The sequence below is a fragment of the Narcine bancroftii genome, chromosome 3, assembly GCF_036971445.1.
Source record: "Narcine bancroftii isolate sNarBan1 chromosome 3, sNarBan1.hap1, whole genome shotgun sequence".
NCBI classification, from domain to species: domain Eukaryota; kingdom Metazoa; phylum Chordata; class Chondrichthyes; order Torpediniformes; family Narcinidae; genus Narcine; species Narcine bancroftii.
In genome coordinates this window covers 21,809,078-21,836,344 of record NC_091471.1, presented here as the reverse complement: position 1 = coordinate 21,836,344, position 27,267 = coordinate 21,809,078, and the positions used below count along the sequence as shown (strand labels likewise).

Below are 27,267 nucleotides of genomic sequence, written 5' to 3'. Positions count from 1 at the left end.
CAGCCAAGGCAGGAGAATGCTCCTCTTGCAGAATGCGGGTTGTCAGGGAAGCCAGCGCTCGGTATCCCTGACAACTTCATCTGACAAATCGAGTTAAGGAAATGGAACTGGAGTTGGATGAACTCTGGATAATTTGAGAGGTAGAGGAGATAGAAGACAGGAGTTACAAGGACACTATCACATCTAGCAGGCAGGAGGAGGGTAGATGGGTGATAGTCAGGAGTGGGAAAGGGAACAGGCGGACAGTGCAGGGCATCCCTGTGGCCATTCCCCTCAATAACAATTATACCATTTTGGATACTTATGGGGGGATGACCTACCAGGGACAAGCCAAGGTGATAATGTCTCTGGCTAAAAAGGGAAGAAAGGAAAAGAGTGGAGCTATAGTGATAAGGGATTTCTTAGTTAGAGGGACAGATAAGAAGCTCTGTTCAAGAGATCAAGTATCCCAGATGATAAGTTGCCTCACTAGTGCCAGGATCCGAGATATCTCAAATTGAGTTTATAGCATTTTCAGAAGGGAGGGTGAACACCCAGATGTCATGGTCCATGTTTGAACCAATGAAATGGGTAGGAAGAGTGAAGAGGTCCACCAAGGAGAGTTCAAGGGGTGAGGTGCTAGGTTGCAGGACAGGACATCGAGGATTGTGATCTCAGGATTGCTACCTGTGCCACGTCCTGGTAAGGCTAGAAATAGGAGGATAATGCAGCTTAACATGTGGCTAAAGGCATGGTGCTGCAAGAAGGGCTTCAAGTTTCTAGATCATTGGGATCTCTTCCAGGGAAGGTGGGACCTGTTCCAAAGGGACAGCTTTCCTCTGAACTGTAGTGGGACCAGTCTTCTTGTGCAAAGTTTTCCTAGTGCTGCTCTGGGGGGGTTTAAAATAGATTTACAGGGGGATGGGTACCAGAGTACCAGAGAAGATAGAGGAGTGAAGGAGGGAAAAGATGATGTGAAAATGCATGCACTGCTAGAAGTCATTGGGTTGTACATGGTGGAAGGAATATCGTAGGAAAGGCAGACATGTTTAGAGCATGGAATGACACATGGAATAATGACACTGTGACCATTTAAAACCTTGGTTGCAGGACCGTCAGCTCAATGTTCTGAGCTTCTGTTGCTTTAGATACAATAGAATGGGGTGGCATTGCTTGTCATGGAAAATATCACAGTTGTGCTCAGGCAAGATAGACTAGAGGGCTTGTCCAATGAGACTGTATGGACAGAGCAGAGGAACAGGAAAGGTCTGATAACACTCATGGGGCTGATTATAGTCTGCTCAATAGTCAACGAGCATCGGAGGAGCAAATCTGTTGAGAGATAGCAGATAGTTGCAGGAATAGTAGGGGATTTTAATTTTCCACATATTGACTTGGACTCCCATTCTGTAAAAGGGCTGGATGGCTTGGAGTTGGTCAAATGTGTTCAGGAAAATCTTCTAAATCAATATATAGAGGTACCAATCAGAGAGAGTCCAATGCTGGATCTGATATTAGGGAACAAGATAGGGTAAGTGACAGAAATATGTGTAGGGGGACATTTTGAGTCCAGTCATCATAATGCCATTAGTTTCAAATTAATTAAAGTTAGGTCTGGTCCTCGCGTTGAGATTCTAAATTGGAGAAAGGCCGCCAACCTTGAGGCAATGAGAAAGGATGTAGAATGGGTGGATTGGGATAAGTTATTTTCAGGCAAGGATGTGCGAGATAAGTGGAGGACTTTCTCAGGTGAAACTTTGAGAGTAGAGAGTTTGTATGTTCCTGTCAGGATCAAAAGCAAAGTTAACAGGCATAGCAAACCTTGGTTTTCGAGGGATATTGGGGATCGGTTTTGGAAGAACATAGGAACATAGGAAGTAGGAACAGGAGTAGGCCAAAAATGGCCCATCGAGCCTGCTCCGCCATTCAATACGATCATGGCTGATCTAATTTATGACCTAACTCCACCTACCTGCCTTCTCCCCATATCCCCTAATACCTCTATCATGTGAAAATTTATCTAACCGAATTTTAAGTATGTTTAATGAGGCAGCCTCAACCACTTCCCTGGTTAGAGAATTCCAAACATTCACTACTCTCTGGGAAAAACTATTTTTCCTCATCTCTGTCCTAAATCTTGAGACTGTGTCCTCTCTTTTTAGTTTTTCCGGCCAGCTCAAAAAACCTTCCTACATCTATCCTATCCATACCTTTCATAATCCTATATGTTTCTATAAGATCTCCTCTCATTTTTCTGAACTCGAGCAAATACAATCCTAGATGATTTAATCTTTCATCATAAGTCAACCCCTTCATCCCAGGGATAAACCTAGTAAACCTCCTCTGGACCATCTCTAAAGCCAGTATATCCTTCCTCAAATATGGAGACCAGAACTGGACACAGTACTTCAGGTGTGGTCTCACCAGTACCTTGTACAGTTGAAGAAAGAGGAGTATGGAAGGTATAGGCAACATACAGCATAAAATGGCAACAAAAACCTTAAGAAGAAAATCAGGAAAGCTAAAAGAAGACATGAAGTTGCTTTGGCAGACAAAGTGAAGGAAAATTCTAAGGGTTTCTTCAAGTACAGGCAGTCCACGGGTTAAAAATGAATTCCATTACCTAGGTCTGTCATTAAGTCAGTGCAGATACTTTAAAGTTTTTTGAAACATCATGAACATTATCAAACAGTTATAAGAGCAGAAAATTAATTGCTCCCGAACAGCCCAATTATATATATATATATATATATACAAAAATATATATATTAAAATTTTATAGTATTTCTGTAACATGAAGGAATCGAATTTGTAAATTGTAATATATTTATGATTTTTTTTATTCACGTGTAAGACAGACAGCTTTGTAGTGAAGACGTGAGACTTACGTTTTGACTTTGCTTACATCAATATTGTTACAAAAAATTCAGTGAATTAGATCAGATCAGACAGATTATTAGATTCAACTCTATTTTCATTGAGCCAAGTAAAATATAAAGCCAATAAAATACAATTAGCATCGAATCAGAAATTTTTAAATAGTGCTACATTCAAATAACGACGTGCAAATAAAAACAAGTGCATTCATCAAGCAATTACAAAAGTACCGACATCATCATCTCAATAATTTGCTGTTATCAAAGTGCTCACATCCTTGCTCCCTCCATCCCTCCCTCTCATCTGCTCCCTCCCTCTCGCCCGCTCCCTCCCTCTCTCCCTCCCTCCTTCCCTGCTAAGTGACTGCAGCATCATGTGAGAGTATCATACAGCATAATCACACTCAAACTGGAAGTTCACGGCATTCTGCTTCTGGTTGACTTCTCGATAGATAAGTATGAGTTGTTAGTAAATCGGGCATTTTGCAACCCAGGGACTAACTGTATCTTAACAGCAAAAGGACAGTAAGTGACAAAATTGTAAAAATGTAAACATGTAAAGATGGCAGCGCTGCCGGAGCCGCTGTAGTGGCAGCGCTGCCACTGGTGTGGACCCGTGGGAAGCAAGGAAACGGAGGTGTAGCAGTTCTGTGGGGTCCAGCTGCCCAGTTAACTGCCATTAGATTGGCACAGTCTTGAAGGATCCAATGATGGTTTTATGTGAGATCCCAAGACCTTGGGGTCAGCTATCCTGGGGTGGCGGCTATTAATCGACAACAGACATGAGCAGTTGCAGACTCTGGGGAAGTGAAGGACTCAAGCAGGAGACCACAGATCGGGAAGATCACCCCCATCTGAGAAGGAGAAGTGGAAGAGATGACCCACGAGACTATGACCAGTGAGGGGCTCGGCGGCTGCAGGATGAGTGCAAGTGGCGGGCTGCTAACAAATCGAGGTGAGGAACCCATGGAGCCTGTGGGCTGCTGGGAACTGCTGGAGATTGGCTTGAACTGGCCAGAGGATCAGGACCAGGATGTGAGGAGGGCACTGAAGGGTCCTCAACTGTGTCAGAAGTTCTGATCTGGAGCTCAGGACACCATGGTTTGGACTGGACTCTGGGTGGCTATGAAGGCTGCGGAAGTGCTGGAGATAAATCTATGGGCACTCGGTGACTCCAGCGGGACCCTCTTTTGCTTCCCTTTCTCTGACTGTAAGACTGACTGTATGAAATGTAAGAGGCATTTAGGCAATTTCTGCTGGTGGCAAATCTGTCTGCCTTACAGCAGGAAAAAACGAATTTCATAAAATAGGACACTGTTTTATTACTATAACAATAAATTGAATCTTGACTCTTGAAAATTAGTCCATTTGAAGATCAGAGTGGTTGGCTTTGTAAGAAAATGGGGAGATCATACTGTTTTTTTTAAATTTCAGTATACATACAGGAAACTGGCACAGAGTCATGGGAAGTAAGGAAAACTAGCAGTGAGGTAATGGAACCTATTCTGATTAAAGAGGAGGAGGTGCTTGCAGTCTTAAGGGAAATAATGGTAGGTAAATCCCCAAGGCCAGACAAGATATTCCCTCAGACCTTTTGGGAGGTTAGTGTAGAAACTACAGGGACTCTGGCAGAAATATTTAAAATGTCTTTAGCCGCAGGTGTGATGCTGGAGGATCGGAGGGTAGCTCACATTGTTCCATTGCTTAAACAAGGCTCCAAAAGTAATCCTGGAAATTAAAGGCTGGTGAGCCTGATATCAATAGTAGGTAAATTATTGGAAGGTGTTCAAATAGATTGGATATTCAATTATTTGGATAGCCAGGAACTGATTAAGGCTAGTCAACATGCCTTTGTACATGGTAGGTTGTGCTTAACCAATCCTATAGAGTTTTTCAACAAGGTTACCAGGAAAATTTGATGAAGCAAAGGCTATGGATGTTCCCTACATGCATCTTAGTAAGGCCTTTGACAAGGTTCTACATGAGAGGTTAGTCAGGAACGTTCAGACTCTAGGTATTCATGGTGAAGTAGTGAACTGGATTCAACGGTGGCTGGACGGGAGAAGCCAGAGAGTAGTGGTGGATGATTAGAGGACTGTGACTAGTATTGTGCCATAGTGATCGATGCTGGGGCCATTGTTTGTAATATATATCAATGATTTGAATGATAATGTGGTAAATTGGATCAGCAAGTTTGCAGATGACACTAAGATTGGAGGCATTGTGGACAGGGAAGAAGATTTTCAAACCTTCCAGAGCAATGTAGGTTAGCTGGAACAATTAGATAACAAATGGCAGATGGAATTTAATGTAGGCAAGTGTGAGGTGTTGCATTTTGGAAGGACAAACCAAGAAAAGACATACACAGTAAATGGTAGGGGATTGAGGAGACCAGTAGAATAGAGGAATCTGGGAATACAGATACATAATTACCTGAAAGTGGCTTCACATGTGGATAGGGTTGTAATGAGAGCTGTTGGCATATTGGCTTTCGTAAATCAAAGTACAGTATTGAATATAGCAGCTGGGATGGAAACATCGAAAACCTATAGCATAATATAGAACCTTTAGGCCACAAGGTTGTGCCAAGCATGTCCCTACTTTAGAAATTAATAGGCTTACCCATAGTCCTCTATTTTTCTAAGCTCTATGCACCTATCCAAAAGTCTCTTAAAAAACCCTATCACATCCGCCTCCACCACCGTTGCCAGCAGCCCATTCTATGCATTTACTACTCTCTGCATAAAGAATGTACCCCTGACATCTCTGTACCTACTCTCCAGCACCTTAAACCTGTGCCCTCTTGTGGTAATCATTTCAGCCCTGGGAAAAAGCCTCTGACTATCCACATGATCATCATCTTATACACCTCCATCAGGTTACTTCTCCTCCTCCATTGCTCCAAGGAGAAAAGGCCAAGTTCACTAAACCTGTTTTCATTCAGCATGCTTCCTAATCCAAGCAAAATCCTTGTTAATCTCCTCTGCACCCTTTCTGCGGCTTCCACAATCCTTCCAGTAGTGAGGTTGTATAAGATAATGGTGAGGCCAAATTTGGAGTATTGTGTGCAGTTTTGGTCCCCTAGTTACAGGAAAGATATCAATTGAAAGAATGCTGAGAAAATTTACTGGGATGTTGCCCGGATTTCAGGAACTGAGTTCCAGGGTAAGGTTAAACAGGTTAGGACTTTATTCGCTGAAGTGTGGAAGAATGAGGGGAGATTTGATCAAGATATTTAAAATTATGAGAGTAAATGTAGATATACTTTTTTCCACTGAGAGTAGGTGAGATACAAACTGGAAGACATGGGTTAAGAATGAAAAGGGAAAAGTTTAGGGGGAACATGTGGGGGATCATCTTCACACAGAGAGTGGTGGGGGTGTGGAACGAACTGCCAGCTGAAGTGGTGAATGCAGGCTCAACTTTAACATTTAAGAAGAATTTGGACAGGTACGTGGATGTGAGAGGAATGGAGGTCTATGGACTGGGCGCACGTCAGTGGGACTAGGCAAAAAAAATGGTTAAGCATGGATTAGAAAGGCCGAAGGGGCCTGTTTCTATGTTGTAATGTTTTATGATGATATAAAGGTTCAGAAACAGCCACAGAGGAAGTTAGCCTTTAGTTTGAAGTTGGTCTGAGCTGGGAAACTGATCATAATTTACATCTTGTCCTCTGTTGCAGTAAAGATCAGTTGATCATAAAATCAACTCGAAATTGATACTTTCACAGCTCAAATCAGAAGAAAAATTAATTCAGCTGTAAAGTACAGACAAAATATTAGATGACAAATTTTGAATTTGTGTACTTTAAACATTAAGTCATCGAAACATAGAAACATAGAAGATAGGAGCAGGAGTAGGTCATTCGGCCCTTCGAGCCTGCTCCGCCATTCAACGAGATCATGGCTGATCTTAAAGTTCAGTACCCCGTCCCCGCCTTCTCTCCGTAACCTTTAATACTCTTATACTGAAGAAATAGATCTAATTCCCTCTTAAATAGATTTAATGAACCTGCCTCTACTGCCCTCTGTGGCAATGAATTGCACAGATTCACCACCCTCTGGGTCAAGAAATTCCTCCTCATCTCGGTCCTAAATGGTTTGACTATTATCCTCAATCCATGGCCCCGGGTTCTGGATTTTCCCATCCTTGGAAACGTTCCATCTGCATCCATTCTGTCCAGTCCTGCCAGAATTTTATAGGACTCTATGAGATCTCCTCTCAATCTTCTAAACTCCAGCGAGTACAATCCCAATTTGCGCAATCTTTCCTCATAAGTCATTCCTGCCATTCCAGGTATCAGCCTGGTGAATCGCCTCTGCACTCCCTCCATTGCAAGAACATCCTTCCTTAGATAAGGTGACCAAAACTGCACACAATACTCCAGGTGGGGTCTCACCAAGGCCCTGTACAGCTGCAGTAAGGTATCCTTGTTCCTATACTCAAACTCTCTTGATATGAAGGCCAACATACCATTTGCCTTTTTAACCGCCTGCTGTACCTGCATGCTCGCCTTCAGAGACTGGTGTACATGTACCCCTAGGTCTCTCTGCACTTCCCCATCTCTTAATCTATTGCCATTCAAAGAGTAATCTGCCCTCCAGTTTGTATTACCAAAGTGGATAACCTCACATTTATCCACATTGTAGTGCATTTGCCATGTATCTGCCCAGTCCCTCAATTTATCCAAATCACACTGGAGCTTCCTGACCCCCTCTTCTGTGCACACAACCCCTCCTAGCTTAGTGTCATCTGCAAATTTGGAGATATTACATCCAATCCCCTCATCCAGATCATTAATGTAAATTGTGAACAGCTGGGGTCCCAGTACAGATCCCTGTGGCACCCCACTGGTCACCGCCTGCCACTCAGAAAATGAGCCATTTATCCCAACTCTCTGTCTTCTACCTGCCAGCCAGTTCTCAATCCACATCATTACTTTGCCCCCAATCCCATGAGCCTTGATTTTGGAAGCCAGTCGTTTATGTGGGACCTTATCGAAGGCCTTTTGGAAGTCCAGGTACACCACATCCACTGGCTCTCCCCTATCTATTTTACCTGTCACCATCTCAAAGAATTCCAATTCCAAGTCCAATTCCAATTCAAAGTCAAGTTGCATAGTTTCTTTAACCTGAAATGTGAACTCCATTTGGAAGGTATGCCACGTAGCAGGTGGCATCATGCTGTTAAAGTGCCAGAGACCCGGATTTGAATCGGATGCAGTCTGTAAGGAATTTCTACGTTCTCCCCATGTCTGCATTGGTTTCCTCTGGGTGCTCTGGTTTCTTCCCACCCTTCAAAAAAAAAGTACGAAATCAGGTGGCATAGGAACATGCTGGAAAGGCCTGTTATTATGATGTAAGTCCAAATTTAACATTTCTAAAATACTCTTTTCCTTGATGCTGTCTGGCTTGTCGAGTGGTCTGCTGTGTTTCCCAATTTTTTTTCTGTTTTAATTTCTCGCTTTCACCCTCTGAATTTTTTTTATTTAAAAAAAAATCTATTGTAGCATCAGTTCAAAACATGTGCAACACTGTGTGATAGTACAGATTCTATCACCAATGTGTATATGTACAGATTGTAGTGTAGGATGACTGTGATTGGCTGAGAATGTAGCCACACCTACTGGCAGGTCTTAAAGGATTGCTCCTAGCCAGACCAGGTCATTCTGGACTGGTCAACCTACTTGTGATAGGCTCCAGTCTTTTAGTTAATAAAAGCCTTGGTTTGGATCAACAAGTCTTTGGTTCTTTCGGCGTGCTCTCCAAACTGTCAATAAGTGGGCTTACCACAAATGGTAGATTTGTTAATGTATATTGCAGTTTCCACTACCATCATTGCACCCTCAAAATCGGAGCAGTTTTATTTTCTCTCGACTTCAACATGTTCCCCACTGAGAGACATTACCAAGCCAGAAAACCTTGAAGAAATCCAAAGTACATCAGCAACACGTTTCCCATCACAATTCACTGCTCTCATTTGGTTGCAATATTTTGTCAAATATCCATGATTTAACAAAGGATAAAATGCAGTCAGAAGATTGAATTAACTGTTGATTTTGTTTTGATCATCAAGTCATGTTAATATATGATTGTTAATCTGGGTAGATATGAATCTAATCACATTCTTACTGTAAAAATGAGTGTTTATTTTATTTTATTCATGTAATATTTCCATTAAATGTTAAAAATTTTGTTCCTGTGGACCAATTTTTTTTTAACAGGGGAGGTGTTACAGAGTTCTGTGTTGTGTATTGGCCTATGTGTTGTGTGGTTTTGTGTTGGAAAGTGACAGTTTGCTTTTGAGAACCAAGGTGAAGGTGGACTGCTGAGAGTGAGAGAGAGAGAGTGGGAGACGGACTGGGCATGTGCCGAAGGTGATCTAGAAATTTCTGGACTTGGAAGACAAACAACCACTGGGTGTGACTGTGAAGTGGGAGGAGGCCCAAGCAGAATCATTGTCTGGGAGGCAGTTGAGAATGTTGGGAATTTTAAAAGGGATGAACATTCCGAAGGCAGCCAGAAGGATCTGGACCAAGCCATTGTTCCTCTCTCTACAAACAACACAAGAAGACCACTTCAAATTTTGTGCTCTCTCTCTCTCTCTCTCTCTCTCTCTCTCTCTCTCTCTCAAAGATCTTTTAGCTTCAGTTTACCAAACAAACTGAATTTTGTTTATGATCTTTGGTTTGATTATAATCGAAGTTTTTTGAGTCTTACGTGTTTTGTGTCTAAGTTTTTTCTGTTGGCTGGTTGGAAACATAACTTAGAATTTGATTACATATATTATATTTAGGCTGGGGAATTTATTAGTTTTACACTGTTATGAAAATTTGCATAGTAACCAGTGGGCATTGTTATAAAAGGGGGGATTTTGAATTAAAGTTGAAAGGTGAATTTTTGTTAATAAAGTAATTGTTCATCTTTATCCCTGTGTGATAGGCCTTCTTTGTGGTTGCTGGTTTCATCTTGTAACAGTTATCAATTGGCAATATCTTCTCTTTCAAATCCATGATTTCTATTAATAGGTGGAAAATGTACTTTAATGAGGTAAAACAAGAAAGTCTGCAAACATTGGACTTAAAACACCATGCTAGAGAAGCTCAGCAAGTCAAGCAGTGTACTTTATGTAGCAAAGATAAAGATACATAACCAACGTTTCAGGCTTTCCCCCCTTTAACAAATGACAGGCTTTTTCCCCCTTTAACAAATGACTTCATTAACAGATTAAGATTCTTGGATTCTCAAGCCGTTCGTCGTCTGAGCATAGTTATCGACAACTGTCATGATAAATAAATCTTGTGTAAAATGCAAACAACTCCTGATAAAGTTTCATCTCATCATCCTATTCTGTGAATAGAAAATATTCATGGAAAAACAGGAAAATTTGAACCTATAATAAATGGCTTAATAGTTTTTTTTCTTAATATTACGGAGCATTGGTTAAACAGACAAATATGGTATTAAAGCTATGCATTAAGTCACAAGAACACAAGGAACCAAACTTGAAAGAACTTGAACAAAGAATTATGAGGTAAGAACAATGCTGGAGAAACTCAGCTGGTCAAACATACTTTGATGAAGGGGTCAAGCATGAAACATTGGCTATGTACTTTTTTTTTAGTTTGACCAGCTGAGTTTCCCCAGCATTGTGTTTTTAATTCAACCACAGTGTCTGTAGGCTTTTGTTTTTTTAACTTAAGGAATTATGAGGGCTAAAAGAGATCATGAAATGTCCTTGGCAAGTGGGAATAACAATTTATGCAGATGTTAGATCAAGAGGGGAGTCCAGTTCAAGGACATAGGATGAAATTTTTGCTGGAGCCAAGGAGGTGGTAAAGTTCTTAATGCTTATTCACCAAGGAGGGCATGAAGGACATAGAAACATAGAAGATAGGAGCAGGAGTAAGTCATTCGGCCCTTTGAGCCTGCTCCGCCATTCAATGAGATCATGGCTGATCTTAAAGTTCAGTACCCCATCCCCGCCTTTGCTCCATAACCCCTAATTCCCTTATACTGAAGAAATATATCTAATTCCCTCTTAAATATATTCAATGAACCTGCCTCTACTGCTCTCTGTGGCAATGAATTCCACAGATTCACCACCTTCTGGGTAAAGAAATTCCTCCTCATCTCAGTTCTAAATGGTTTGCCTATTATCCTCAAACCATGGCCCCGTGTTCTGGACTTCCCCACCATTGGAAACATCCCTTCCACATTCATTCTGTCCAGTCCTGCCAGAATTTTATATGTCTCTTTGAGATCCCCTCTCAATCTTCTAAACTCCAGCGAGTACAATCCCAAATTGCGCAATCTTTCCTCATAAGTCATTCCTGCCATTCCAGGTATCAGCCTAGTGAATCGCCTCTGCACTCCCTCCATTGCAAGAACATCCTTCCTTAGATCAGGTGACCAAAACTGCACACAATACTCCAGGTGGGGTCTCACTAAGGCCCTGTACAGCTGCAGTAAGGTATCCTTATTCCTATTCTCAAACCCTCTTGATATGAAGGCCAACATGCCATTTGCCTTTTTAACCGCCTGCTGTACCTGCATGCTCACCTTCAGTGACTGGTCCACAAGAACCCCTAGGTCTCTCTGCACTTCCCCATCTCCCAATCTATTGCCATTCAAATAGTAATCTGCCCTCTGGTTTGTATTACCAAAGTAGATAACCTCACATTTATCCACATTGTAGTGCATTTGCCATGTATCTGCCCAGTCCCCCAATGTTTCCAAATCACACTGGAGCTTCCTGACCCCCTCTTCAATGCAAACAGTGAGATTAGAGAAGGGTTTGTTTCTCTTCTAGGATTTTTCGATTTTGAGAAAGAGAAGTAGTGTTGATTGAGAGACATTATGGTAAATAAGACCTCTGGATTTGATGGGATATATTCCAGGACATTGAAGGAGGCAACGGAGAAGATTTCTGGGGGACACCATATGTTTTGGCATACAAGTCGACCTTCAGATAGGTCAGGTCCCCATTTTCAGTCCCCTTTTCATTGAATTATATATATACCCCCCCCTTCCAGAGTTGCGAAGACAGAGCTGTTGGCCGTTGCCTGAGGTAGGTTGTTATTATGGAGAATCCAGCAAAACAACGAAAGTATGAAGTGAGTTTTAATTTAAAAATGATAATATACTGATAGCATGAAAATCTGTTGTACATTGGTTTTTTTTTGTGTTTCAAGGGCAGACTTGTATTCCAAATCTGCGTTGGGTGGTGTTTTGTGCTGAATTTAAGGTCTCATTTTTGTACCTGGCACATAAGTCAATCACCGCCCCCCCCCTCCAATTTTTGAGTGCGTTTTGAGGGATTCAAGGCTCAACTTATATGTGGAAATATATAGTATCTCCCTGAAAATGACAACACTTGTAAATCGGGATCTTAAAGAAGGTACATGATATGGCTTGTCTTCATCAGTCAGGGCAATGAGTATAAAACTAATGTTGCAGCTGTAAACAAAAAATAATATCGTCCACATTTGGTGTATTATGTGCAGTTCTAATTGCCACATTACAGGAAGGATGTGGAACCTTTTGAAGTGGATATTAAAGATGTTCAACAAGATTATGTCTGTATTTGAGTATATTAACTATAAGGAGAGGTTGGACAAATTTTGATTTATCTGGAGCATCTGACACTGAGAAGCAAGTGGGATGAAACATTATAAGCATGTAACATTATAAGAAGCATTGATGGGGGATAAAGTCAGAGTTTTTTTTCTGAACTGGAAATGGCAATTTGCAGAGGGTGCATTCTTAAGTTGAGACTGGGAAAACTTCATTGAAGATATAAGAAGCAAGTTATTTACACAGAGAGTGGTCGGTGACAGGAAGTGCTGCCAGAGAAGGTGGTTGAAGCTGATATGATGGCAATGTTTGCACGCATTTAAACGGACTCATGAACAGCCGGAGAATAGAGGGACATGCTGCATGTGCTGACCATTGGAATTAGATTAGACTGACATCATTATCAGAGTTGGGCTGAAAAGGCTGTTTCTGTGTTGGACTATCTTCTCTGCCCTATTTGGTATTCCCCGAATCTTCAAAGCTTGTTTTTCGAATGCACCAATTTACTTTGAGTGATTCATACTTAATATAAAAAAGAAGCCAATCTCCCTTTCTTTTTATCCACAAGTTTTGCTACAATCTTATTTATATTTCAATTGGTTGATGGCCATTTGCTTTGCTCACAGTTATCTTAAATGATGTTGGCAGGCATGCTGAGTTTGCATACTGTGCTCTGAAACCCTGAGAATGGAGAAGACAGGTTTATGCCAAAAGTTAAGCTGCAGACGAAGTGGTAATAAATGGGATTAGTATAAATAGATATATGTTGATTGGCATGGGCTTGGTAGGCCAAAACATTGATTGTGATGTATTATTCTACTACTAGGGTGGTAGTTTAAATTATTGAATTATCTTGAGAAGTTATCACAATCTTGGAGCATCTGAAAAGGACACACCAGACAGAGGTTCAACAAATATTCAATCAGGTTCTCTCTTTCTGGGTTTGTTGAGAAAGTCTTCCTGCAATTTGAGAAAATTCATTCATAAGCACATTCCTACAAAAAAAGAGCACTGTAAATATGTTTTAGTGATGTTGGAACTTTGAGAGGGTTCTGTCTATTGATATCATAACATGTAGCTAGACTATAGAGATTTGGTGAGTGCTTATCAGAGCTGAGTGTGACAGTTGGGTAATCAGATAATATAGAGGATGGAGTGTAATAGTCTTTAGCAGGTGGTTACACAATAGAATTTAATTCAGTCTCATTCATGACCTCTTCAGTTTTTAATGATGCAAAATGTTATTCTATTGTTGACTGTTAGCCTATTTCCTCAATCCCTCTGCAGTTCCTTTTCAATTCTCCATTGCTTTTCATCAATTATCAGGAGAAATGCATTCCATGCTAATGCTATTAGATACACTTTTTAGCTACTGAAAAGTATGCTGAACTCCCAATATTTGTTCCATTGGTTGATGGAGTAAATCCATTGGCATAATACAATGAGCTACTGTATCAATATGACATGGTTGGCAACACTGACTCGGAATGAATTTCTCACACACATATTTACATTCTGGCATGAAAATAAAGTAATTAAAATAAATTTTATGCCATTGACTCTGGGGTATAAATTACTCACCTATATTGGTAATATTTAATTCAATAAAATTAATAGCGCAGAACTTCACAGTCTTGGGGGTAAAAGAAAACGATGAATATGATTGTTTAATAAATATAATTTTCCACAAATAAAAGTTATCTTGTAAAATGTGTGAAAATTAATATCTTATCCAATTTCCATCTCAGTACAAAATTGTTTTAAGACATTTTAACTGTTCATCGTTCAGAAGTAAATGAGGTATGGGAAATTACAATTGAAATTGTAATTTTGATCCACTGCCCTAAGAAGCACCTTGTTTACTATTGAGGAATGGAGACAAAAATCTAACATTCTTACATAGCCACATGTAAAAATCAATCAATTCATCTGTATCATCTGATCGTTTGTTTTCATGTATATGCTGTATACAATTTTATTTTTTTACACTACCAATTAATGGTAGTTGGTAGTGCCCACAGGAAAAAAGAAACTCAGGGTTGTATGTGATATCTGAAAAAATCTGAATCTGAATAAGATTAGCAAACCTATTGGAGCTATTGTGAAAAATAAAAACTGGAAATATTGGGAATAATGAGCAGATCATTTACAAGTATGGAAAGGGAAACATTTGGTTCTTGACTTCTTCAGAACTAGAAATGTTTAAAAGTTTTAAATTTCAGGAAGGGAACTTGAGAATTGTTTGTGAATGGGTGAAGATCTAAATGTCCAGGTGAAAAAATATTTATGGTGCAGACTAAGATAAATTAAAAGAAATAAAACATGAAAGCCTGCAGACACCGCGGTTGAAGTAAAAACACAATCCTGGAGAAACTCAGCTGGTCAAACAGTTTACTTCATTTACCAAAGATTAACATACATAACCAATATTTCAGGTCTTCATCAAGATATGAAGGACTCCAGCCCAAAATCTTTATCTTTGTTACGTATAGAACACTATTTGACCAGCTGAGTTTCTCAAGTATTATGCTTTTACTTAGATGATAGAAAATGTTGGTATTAAGAGCCCAGAGGACACCAAAACCCAGCAGCAATAGAAATTCACCAAGTTAATGGTTACTTAAATAAAAGTTGCTTTTAATTTTCTTTAAACATAACAGGATCAATCTTTAACGTATTCCTATTAACAACCCCCTTCTAATTCTAATCGTACATGTATGTAATGTGTATATGTTCAGGAAAGTTCTCTGTTTCACTGTCCATTCATTCACACTTCAGTTCTCTAAGTTCACCGGTATCAGGCAATTCTTATACTGTGCACAGAATTTACCATTTGTGTATCTTCACCAGGCTCTGGTGCTTATCGTTAAATAGTTACTGTCAGGAAGGTTCTTGTTAGTTTCAGAGATAAATTTGTTATCAATTTGCTCATTGGACACACACAACCTGATTTCCTCCAATCAGATATTGTCTTGCCAAAGAAACTTGCCCTATCATGGGTTTTCCAAATGATAACCTCTTTTTCCATATCATCACAGAATTCTTCTTGTTTCCCTTATTTCAGGAGAAACACTCTAACCAGCCATTTCCTCTTGTAAGGACTACAAGGATTTTGAACAGGCTGAACTCAGAACTTACAACCCGTCTAACAATGGGGTTTTTATCAAGCCTGCCAGCTTACCATTTTGTAGCTTCAACTGGTACTATAGAACTGACTTCTCTCTCTCTCTCTCTCTCTCTCTCTCTCTCTCTTTCTCTCTCTCTCTCTCTCTCTCTCTCTCACTCTCTCTCTCTCTCTCTCTCTCTCTCACTCACTCCCTATCTTTCTCTCTAAAAGAGAAATCACCTGTTTCTTTTTTTCCTCTCTACTTATAAAAACCATGTGACTTCTTACAGGACTTCCAACCTAGTCTTTGAAAGATCTTAACAGCCTCAATGTCTAGCTTCAGTAAAGCTCTTGCATTTTAAATGAGTTGACTTTTGTGAAGTGTAACCTAAACTAAGCCCCCACAATCTACCTCTTTTAAAGACATATTTTACCCATAACTATTCTAACATATCCTGTAACACATGTTAATCACCTGAAAAGTCTAGGTGGAAGGAGTTTAATTGGGCAGTAGAAAGGGAAAGAAAATGACTGAGAAGAAAACTCTTTAAACCTTACAAAATCCTTGAAAGACTTAACAGGCAGGATACAAGGAAAATGTTTCTTCTCATTGTTATCTAGAACCAAAGGCCACTGTCTTGGAATAAGGAAACTCTGGAATCTTTGGAATACTCCTCCCTGAGGGATGTGGAAGATGAGCTAGAGACCAATAGATTTCTGGAAATTAAGTTTATTAAGGGATACAGGGAACCTGTTCTTAATCTTTTGCATAATTTGTGAAGATAAGTACATGAGGGATAAGAGCAGAAATAGGCCATATAGCCTATTAATAGCACAATCTAACCTGCCATTCATCATGATCTTGGCCGAAATAGTTATGGGCAAGGTTGTGGAGAGCAAAACAAGAGAAAGGAAAGGTGACAATGCAAGGTAGTAAAGTGGGTAACAATAAAATGATACAAATGTGAATCAGCACATAGAGAAATGGTAAAAGGACAAACTTGAAGGCATGTAATATTTGCAGGAGTTAGATGATTCAATAACAAATATAAATAGCAGTGTGACTAAAGCTGAAAGTTAAATATTCTAGGATGCTTAGCTTTTTGTTGAGATTTCGAGAAAGAAAATGAGTCAGGAATAGCTCTCAGAATAGAGGGCAAGATAAAGGCTTTTGAGGGAAAAAAGTAATATCGCAGACAATCAAGCAGAAGAATCTGTTGTATGGAACTGAAAAAAAAATCATGGCCAGAAAATATTGATGGAAGTTGTCTGATGCCTCCATTATCAGTCGTGATCTCGACGTTTTATAAATCAGAAAATTTGGGATACACGTGGCAACAGTAACAGAAGAGGTATAGCATACTTTAAACTACATATAATTAGTCAAAGCAAGTGAATAATAATTATAATATGGGGACCACATTTATGGAGTGTCCATTGAGACTGTTTTTTTCAAAATACTGATTGAGAAAAACATCAGGAAAAATGCAATTGTAAATTTAATAAACTCTGATGGAATAAGGTGTGAATTTTCTATGATTAATGGGAAACAACATTAACATGTATGAGAATAAAGGAGCAAGGGTATCATTAAAAGAACTAATACATAATTTACAACAAATGTATATACCTTTAAGGCAAAAGAACCCAATGTTCTAAGCCATGGTTAATAAAGGAAGTTAAAGATCACATGAGATGAAAGGATTTTTTAAATATAATGTTGTCAAAAATAGCAAAAAGCCTGAGGATCAAGAGCATTTCAGAATTCACCAAAGGAGGACCAAGAAATTGTAAAGGAAAGGTAAATAGAAAATGAGAATAATCTAGTTTGGAACATGTAAACAGAATGTGAAAATACCTAGAGATATGTAGAAGAGGAAAGTTCAGAAGAAAATTGATGTGGCTTGCTCACAGACTGAGCACGAGGCCAATTATATTGGGGAATGGTGAAGAAATACAAATATTGCATATCATGCAAAAAAAATCTTCCAAAATACTTGAGAACAATAGTGAATGAGAATTTGAAAGAAATGAGAATTTGTTAAAAGTAAGAACTTAATGTGATTGAAATGAAAGAAAACCACAAAGAAATGTTGACCTGCATCCCAAAGTGGTTGTGGAGGTAGCTATGGAAACAGTGGTTGCCACCTTCCAAAATTTGATATTGTCTACAACAGCTCTCACTAATCAGAAGGGAGCAGATATCATCCACCATTTAAAAGAGAGGGCAAGAGAAAATGGGGCACAGCAGATCAATTCGTTTGCAATCAGTCAATACTGGGAAAATGCCACAATGTTTTATGAGGGAAGTGGTAAATGGACACAAAGAAAGACACAGCCAATATGGGATTTATGAAGACATAATCTATTTGACAAAAAGGCATTTAAGATTATGACTAGCTGAGGGATCCAGTGGAGCTGCATTTCAGAAGATTGGATTGGTTATTGGATGAAAAATAAAATAAATATCTTGTGTCAGAAGGTGGTGACAAATGGAATGTCACAGGGATTAGCACTGGGTCTCTAGCTGATCTCATTTATATCAATAATTTGGACAAAAGAATCTCCAATTTGCTGATGGTACAAAGGTGATGTATGTGTGAATGTGAGGATTTATAAGATTTATTTGTGATTGAATTTGTGTTCCAAGATTCAGTGGATAGCTGGATTTTACATGCCACTAGCCCATAAAACCAAAAGACATAGGAGCAGAAATAGACTATTCAGCACATTGATTCTGTCCACCATTTAATTATGATCTGATTCATTTTCCCACTCAGCCATTTGCTTTTAATGCCCTGGCTAATCAAGAACCATCAACCTCTGTCTTAAATACACCCAATGGCCTGTGGTAACAAATTCCATAGATAGACCGCCCTCTGGCTAAATAAATTCCTCTGCATCTCTATTCTAAGCAGACACCTCTTGCCTTAGACTCTCCCACTATGGGAACCAACCTGGCTACATCTACTCTGTCCACGCCTTTTGACATTCAAAACATTTCAAGGAGAACCCCCTCATTCTCCTAAATTCCAACAAGTACAGGCCAAGAGCTTTCAAACACTCTTCATATGGAACTATTTCATTGCTGGTATCATTCTTATGAACCTCCTCTGAACCCTCTCCAGTGCCAGCACATTCTTTCTTAAATGAGGTGCCCAAAACTCCTCACAATATTCAAAGTGAGGTCTTACCAGTGCCTTACAAAGCCTGAACATCACATCCCTGCTCTTATATTCGATTCCTCGTGATATAAAAGCTAGTATTGCATTTGCCTTCTTTAGCACCGACTCAACGTGCAAGTTTACCTTCAGACTGCACGAGGACTCCCAGGTCCCTTTGCATTTGTGTATTTTCAATTTTCTACCCATTTTTTTTAACCAAAGTGCATAATCATGTGATTTCTGATATTCTATTTCATTTTGCGCTTCTCTGCCCATTTCTCCTAATCCATCTAAGTCTTTCTGCAGCTTCCCTGTTTCTTCAACTCTACCTGCTCCTCTACTTTCCTTACTATCACCTGCAAACTTGGCCACAGAGATTCATCCAAATCATTAATATACAACATAAAAAGAAGCAACACCAACACTGATGCCTGTGGAACACCACTAGCAACGGTTAGCCAATCATTTGTAACCACTAGTAACTGCTAGCCAATCATTTGTAATTCCTGTATCCCATTTCTCTGCTTCCTGCCCTTCAGCAATGCTTTACCCTCACTGGTATATTTCCTTTATACCATGGGCTCTTGTTAAGTAGGCTCACGTGCAGTACCTTGTTAAAGGCCTTCTGAAAATTCTAACACCTAACATCCACTGCGTCTCCCTGTCCAGTCTACTTGTCACTTCTTCAAAAAATCCAATAGGTTTGTCAAGCAAGATTTTCCCTTGAGGAGACCATGGTGGTCTGGCCTATCTTTTCATTTGCCTCTGTAATCTCATCTTTGATAATCGAATCCAACATCTTCGCAACCACTCACCTCAGGCTAACTGGTTTATTTTCTTTCTCCTTTCCTTCTTGATAGTGGGGTGACTATTACAATTTTCTAATCCTCTGGGACCATACCAGAATCTATTGATTCCTGACAGATCATTTCCTCCACAATCTTTACTGTAACTTCTTTCAGAATCCATATGGTCCGGCTTATCCACACTATGAACATTCACTTTCTGCCATTGAAAGGCTAGCAGAAAGTCACCACCCTCCAGCACCATCTTGCAATAAAAAAGAGAAAATAGAAAGAAAGTCGCTTCAGAGTCAACCATTGGCTGCCGACGTAGTGACTAGTATTTTTTTCCCTATCATCCCATATGTTGTCCAGCAGCACCATCCTACGGTATAGGGAGACATGAGGGGGTTATAATTGGGTTAACTGACTGGGTGAAGCTAAACAGATGGAATATAATGTGGACAATTGTAAGGTCATCCAATTTGGTATAAAAATAATTAAAAAGTGGCATATTTTGAGAAACGAAGGGGTTGTCATGTTAACAAATCGGAAGATTGGACAGAATATAAATCAAAGATTAATCGAGAAAGTTTTAAATATCTTGGTATCCTGATGTCATAATGGAAAGATTGAAATATCTTGATATCTGAATGTTGCAAGCAGAAGTCTGAAAGTTAATATGTGGAAGACAAACACATTATTCACCTTTACTGTGGGATAATTTCTGTGCAGGAGTATAGAAACCTTGCTGGGATTCCACAATGCCCCATCGAGACTGCACCTGAAATGTTGTGTACAATTTGGGCCACTTCACGAAAAGAACAATTCATGTAATCAAGAGAGTTCAGGAAAGTTTCACTGGACTGAATATGGGGAAAGGAAGGGGAGGGGTTGGGTTTATTTAAAGAGGAGAAAGCAATTAGACTGAGTTGACCTTTTGAGTTGAGAAGAAACGTAACAAATTCCAGAAGGAATTGGCAGTGTTTCTGAGGTTAATGTTTCTCCTGGCTTAAGTGCCAGTAACTGAATGTATAATTCCAGACTGAGTTTTCTTCACCCAGCAAATATTTAGAATTTACTACCCAAAAATTGTGGAGGCTCAATTGCTAAAAGTATTCAGACCAAGAGATTGCTGGATTTTCTGATAATAAAGGCAATTAAATGGTAGAAGGAGAGCTCAAGAAAGTGGCATTTCAAGGGAAAATTATTAGTGGATGGTGGAGCAGGCATGTGGTTTTGAATGGCCATCTATATTTATTATGTTTTTGTGGTCTTGTTATCAACTCCACTTTGCTATCTGTTCCTCATCATGGGTGCCTCCTCTCCAATCCAATAAAATCCTGCCATCTCAGTCTCAAGAATATTCATTATCAGTGCTTCCACAACTGTCTATGCAGGAGAATGTCAAAGATTCACTGAGAAGAAATTCTTCCTTACTTCCATCTAAAGTGGTCACGCATTTGAGCTAGACTACGCAGATACCTTATATGTTTCAATAACATCTATATTCTCAACCTTTCTCATGAAAACCCCTTCATCACAACCTAATTTCAAGTTTTCATCTATTTTCAATTTTCTTCAGTCAATTTTGCTTTCCAATTGCCTTATTTAAATTAAGGACATTAGTTGCAGACCAAAGTTTTTCACTCTCAAACTGATGGCAAATTTCATTTTGTTATGCTTATTCTTTCTGAAGAAATTTTTAGAGGAAATTACAAGAATCCAATTTCAACAGCACCAAGAATAATTCTTATTGGGGAATATTGCTGTCATAAGACCTAAAATGAGATTGTCCCAACATCAAATAATTTTTGTTAAGATTCCATTAGCAGTAGCCAGGAAATGTATAGTGATTGCTTGGAAGTCTGATTCACACTTAGGTATAGCCCGTTGGAAAGCAGAAATGCATTGTTGTATTCCCCTTGAGAAGATTAAGTATAACCTAAGAAATAAGAATGAAATGTTCTTACAAATATGGCCACCACATTTACAAAATGGAGGTCCAACTCTTTAGTTGCATCCCATCTCATCCACGACACCCAAGCTAATGCCGCCTTGAGATCTAAGTAAATTTTGAGAATGTGAAATTGTGGTGTAGACGATGGACTTCCGACAATTAAATCTTTCTTTCTTTTTTGTTTTATCTTTTCATTTCTTTCTTTGGTGCTTATCTCTTTTTTTTACTTTATTAATTTTCATCTGATGGTGGGAGAGATGGGGATTATAGCTATTATATATCAAAGATTGTTATTTTACTCTTTATTTATTTTTTTCTGTTTGGCATATAAATTAAAAAAATTGAAATAAAAATAATTCTTAGCCACAATAATTATTTTTTTCAAAAGCACTAAGCTTATCTTATAGTAATACAGCTATATAGGTTATTTTTCTTTTTTTCACAAACTCAAATATCAAATCTACTGAATTATTCGATTTTTATCCCAAGTTACCTTATAAACACATCGGTGTAATGGCTATCAGATGACATCCATTTATTTTATTTGTTCCGTCTATTTTATTATAAAAACTCTCTACGTTAGATAAAGTGTATTTAACTTTTTTTTTGTATTTTTTTCTCCCACACATACTGATCTGTAGTTGAACTCTTACATTTGTGTGGTCAGTCTCTTTTTGCCCCAGTTATAATTAATCATTTTGGCATTTCAAAACATAGGAACAGACCCATTAATGAACATTGGGAAAGGCATGGGCAGGTTGCAGATGGTCAGTATGGCTTTCAATGAGGCATGTCTTTTTTTACAATTTGACTGAGTTTTTTAAAGGGGGCGACAAATAAGAGTAGGGTTGTGGATGTTGCCTATTGGGACTTTAGTAATGCATTTAACAAGGTCCATCATGGCTTGCTGATGCAGAAGGTTCAGATGCATGGGATCCATAGTAAAGTAATAGCTTAGATTCAGAACTTCTGACCGATAGGATAGAGGATAGTGGTGAAAGGATATTATTCTGGTTGAAGATCCAAAGGAATTGGTGTTGAGACCTTTTTGTTTCTGATATATTTATAAATGATGGATGAAAAAAATAGGTGGATGGGTTAGTAAGTGTGCAGATGACCCAAAGGTTGGTGGAATTGTGGACAGTATAAGCCTATTAAGGAATGCAATTGATCAGCTAATCAATTTTAGATATGGACATAGGAATGGCAGATGGAATTTAATTTTGACAAGTATGAGGTTTTGAACTTTGGGACGTCAAATACAAGAGTAAAGTATACATTTAATGGCAGGACTCTTGCAAGCATTGACACACAATGATTTGAGAGTTCAGATCCAAAGCTCCTTGAAAGTGTCTGTGCATGTGGTTAGGGTGGTAAAATGGTGTGTGATATGCTTGTCTCCATTGGGCAGGGCATTATACATAAGGGTAAGGAAATCATGTTGTGGCTATACAGAACTTTGATGAGGTCACACTTGGAGTATTATGTGTAATTCTAGTCACGCCATTACATAAATGATGTGGAGGATTTGGAAAGGGTACAGTAGAAATTCATCAGCATGTTAGTAAAACTCAAAAGTCTGCAGACACCGTGGTTGAAGTAAAAATACAATGCTGGAGGATCTCAGGTGGTCAAACAGTGTACTTTATGTAGCAAAGATAAAGATACAGAGCCAAGATTTTGGACTTGAACCCTTCATCAAGGTATGCTACATAAAGTACACTGTTTGATTAGCTGAGTTTCTTTCGCACTGTGTTTTTACTTCAACCAGGGTGTTGTCTGGGTCAGAGAGTCTGACCTATAGGAGTGGTTGGACAAACTTAGTTGTTTTCTCTGGAGCATTGGAGGCTTAGGGAAAATCCGAGACATGTTTATAAAATTATGAGAGCCATTGATAGGGTAGACAGTCAGAATAAGTTGGTTGGGGGTGGGGGGGAGGTAGGGGTTAAGTTTAAAGGGGGTTGGCATTCCCATGTATTTCTTGAGGTGGTGAGGTCAAATGGTTTAAGAATGGACCGAACTTGAATATATTTTATAGCAGTGAAATGGTGGTGAAGGAATGAATCTCTGGAAAACTATTTTTATCAGATTGACTCACATTCTTTGTTGAAATTTTGAATTTGTCATAGAATTTGGCAAAATTAACTCATTTGCATGGAAAGAGTATGTGCCAGCAAATTCTGAACAAAAAAATCGACCACACGTAGACCTGCCAACATGGGGAAATGTTCGTACAATTTGGGATGAAGAAGAGTGAGACAGATTGCAAACCCATTTAAACATATGGAGCTGTGTTTATTTTTAAGAGTGAGACACATGGAAGCAGGTGATGTCTTTTAAAAGAATAAACCTCGCTCTGAATGATTGAGAGTTGATGGGTCTTATCACACATGATGAGTCAGCAAATGTCAGGCAGGAAGAATGTTTGGTTAGTAACTAGCTGCAAAGCTTTTTCAGAATGTTGTAAAACAGAAAATGCCCTTATTTTTCTCAACCGTGTTCCTGCTGAGGATAAACAGTTCTCCACTTTTCCATTATTTAGATTGCAAAAATTAATCAATTGTGTCAAAAAGCTATTGGATTGATTTACTCCCACAAAGTTTACAGTAAGATCATTGTGGTGGTAGGAGAGAAGGTTGTTCCAGATGCGGACACAAGTTGGACATACCTGTCTTGCATTGCCCAGGAAATTGCAAGATAATGGCATTATTTATAAAATTAAGAATCTTCTCCAATATACTCAAAAGATAAATGCCAAATGTCAGTTGTGTTGAAAGGATACATATCATAGACGAATCAATGTTTTATTGATTAAACAAATAGGCTCAATCATTCTGCAGAAAGGTTTGCGGCAATTTAGAACACTCCCTCAAGTCAGCTTTGATTGCTGCATCATTTGTAATTTCAATAATTGGATCGCTGTATTAATACATATCAGGAGGTATGGATTAAGCTGGGTCAATGAAGTCAAAGGTCAATTAAGTTAAGGTCCACCAACATATAGTATAGGGTTCAGGAATTAAATTCGTTGTTTCTATATTTCTGTGAGATTTACAAGAAAATGTGGATGGCATAACCCATTCAGAAGATATTAAGGCCAATAGATATAATGGCCAATAGATTCCTTTCCCTCTTCATTAATTTTGAAAAATTGCTTCAGAAGTAAGTGATGTTTGATGTCTTCATGATACTGTATGGTTATGATGTAAGTTGATCCTTTTCGAATCTTTTTCAACTTTTTTGTGTGAGTGAAGAGGAGCAGAATTAACCACAAAATAATTGTTTAACCATTGAAAAATCGTAACCCAGCTTTTGTTTTTTCTTTTGTGTTGTTTCTTAGAGGGATATTTTTATAATAAAATTTGATTCCTTTTCTTGTTTGGCCTTTAAGAGATTGGGATGTTCAGTTTACATCTGTTGCTCAATGTCTGTGTTTGTACATGTTAACCATTAGTGCAATTCCGATTTCTTGGTCTCATTCTTATGTTCATTAATCTGAATAAAAAGATTGAAAAAGAAAGAAAGATACGATATGGTAGTGTTTCTGGAAGACGTTATGAATATTGTACTTGGGCCTTTGGGCTTCTTTAAGTGAAAGTAAAGCAATACTGTGCAAGTATTATTTTTTTCTTTTGAGATCATTGACTAGTGTTAATTCATTCACTGAACAGCACAGCCAATGTTTGCACTTTTTGAACATGTCCCAAGAATGAAGAATGTTTTCTCCTCCACCACTGAACATATTGTTTCCCAGAAGATTGCACGCAGCCCTCTTATTTTTTGCACATGGAACAAACTTCTGCTCTACGCCAATTGCATAAATGTTTGTGAAATGTATTTATGTTGTCACAGCCCAGTTCCTGAGGCACACAGGTTTCACTGAAATTGCAAGCTCACTCATTTGGACATGAGTTGTCTCAGTTCTTTTATCCTATGTTCAGGAGGTCGTGCTCTTCCTAATACTTTTTCTGTTGATGGTGCACAGGAGGTGAATTTATATTATAATCTTTTCAACTGATATTGCTGATCTGAGATTGGTTGAGATTGGCAAGATAGGGCACTTTCTGTTGAGATTGAATGCAACTGAGATGCAGGGGAATGAGCAGATCCAATGCTCACAATTTTCCAAAGCATGCTCCTTGCTGACCAGATACTTTGGCCAGTGAATCAAAAATTTCCCTTACGTGGCAAAATTTTTTAAAAAAGTACTAAATAGCTAAATCTAAAGAAAAAAGCACCATAAATGTTCACGAGGGAAGGATACATTGGGTGTCATTGGTATGTCAATAGAGTGACTTGATTCACTTTGGCTGAAACTGATAAGGACTGTGGATATAATTCACAACGTGTGGCTCTCCATGTTTTCCCTTCAACACTCATCCTCTGTTCTTCAGTGACCAAGAGATTTATTTCCAAAGCCTGCAGTTTTAACACCATTTCGATTAAGATTGTTAAATCTTGATGCAACTAAGTGGATTGAAAACGATAAAATACATGGAGCCCTGCTGAGATTCAGTGTTAATCTATGTTGTTTTGCACTGAAACTAATTAATTTGTTTTGGATGTCAACACCAGACTTTAACCTAGGAGCAAGTGTTTTTAATATTTGTAGTGACCCACTGCAGACTGCAATCAGGTACAATATTCACTTTGGGGTCAGTGGCTAAAGGACTCACACCAGGCTGCCGGTTGACTTCAAGAAAGTGCTTTGTGGGATTCATGAGGGTGCTGTTGGCAAGCAGGGCTTCCGAAGGGTCTCAGCGCTGACAGTCAGCTCAGAACTAGGCGCTGAGGAACATGACTTGGATGCCCCGTGTTCACCTCTGGAATAGACAGGAGGTCTTGTGGCTATGAAGGTTGTGGGAAAGCAGGAGGCAGTGGCATTAGAGGAGATGCAGGATTCAAGGATCTTTGAAGGGACCCTGTTTGGCTTCGCTTTCTCTTCTTGGTAGTGGCTTTCGATTAGTGGTGTCTCCTTTTGTGTCTTTGCAGGCAAACATAAATACACAAATTTTGTGTATTTATGTACATGACAATGAAAAAAATCTTGATATTGTGATCAATATTGTGCTAGCCATTAACTATGGTTTACATATCATTGAGAGCAAGTTACAGTATGTTCATTAAGTAGGTAAAGGCTGTTATAATCAAAGTTCTTTTATCTAATCTTAGCAATATTGCTAATGTTATTTTTCTGTCTTTTTCTCAAAAGCTTCGCAAGGCTGTAATGGATCACATCTCTGACTCATTCCTGGAGACCAATGTCCCTCTCTTGGTTCTTATTGAAGCGGCTAAGAGTGGCAATGAGAAGGAAGTGAAGGAATATGCACAGGTCTTTCGTGAACATGCTAACAAGCTGGTAGAGGTGAGTTTTTGCCACATTAGAAATGTCGAGCTTTCATTCTGTGAGTTTTCTCAGCAGAGAATGTAATGTAAGTTGCAAATAGCCACAGAGACTTGAAGGACTCAGGTCTAATTGTCAACTGTGCCATCATGTCCAGGGTAGGGGTTGATGCATTGTGCTCTGCCCTCTGACCATGCTTTGTTGCCGGATCATATCATCTATAGTACAGCACATTGCAGGGAAACCTTATTTCGAAGGGTTAAGTGCTATGACAAAAAAAAATAGAGAAGGGTTGGATGGCAAAGATTAAAAGCTCTCTGTGTATCATACCAGAGCAATTCTCTCATTTCTGGGGATGAGTGGATGAAAAGCAAATGATTTTAACTGTTTGCGAAAGGATCTGTAATACCTACTTTCTATGCATTGCCATTGAATTGTTTTTGACCAAGCTTCTTAGTGGTCATTCTTTCAACATACCGAA

At 39.0% G+C, this 27,267-nt stretch overlaps 1 protein-coding gene across 1 annotated transcript in view; it reads left to right on the top strand.

The window, feature by feature from the left end:
* LOC138756995 (catenin alpha-2) overlaps positions 1–27,267 on the top strand; it is an 835,014-nt gene that overhangs the window by 93,865 nt on the left and 713,882 nt on the right. Inside the window, exon 2 of the mRNA XM_069923543.1 lies at positions 26,655–26,807. Coding sequence (XP_069779644.1) covers positions 26,655–26,807 — 153 coding nt within the window. The remainder of the gene's footprint in view (positions 1–26,654; positions 26,808–27,267) is intronic.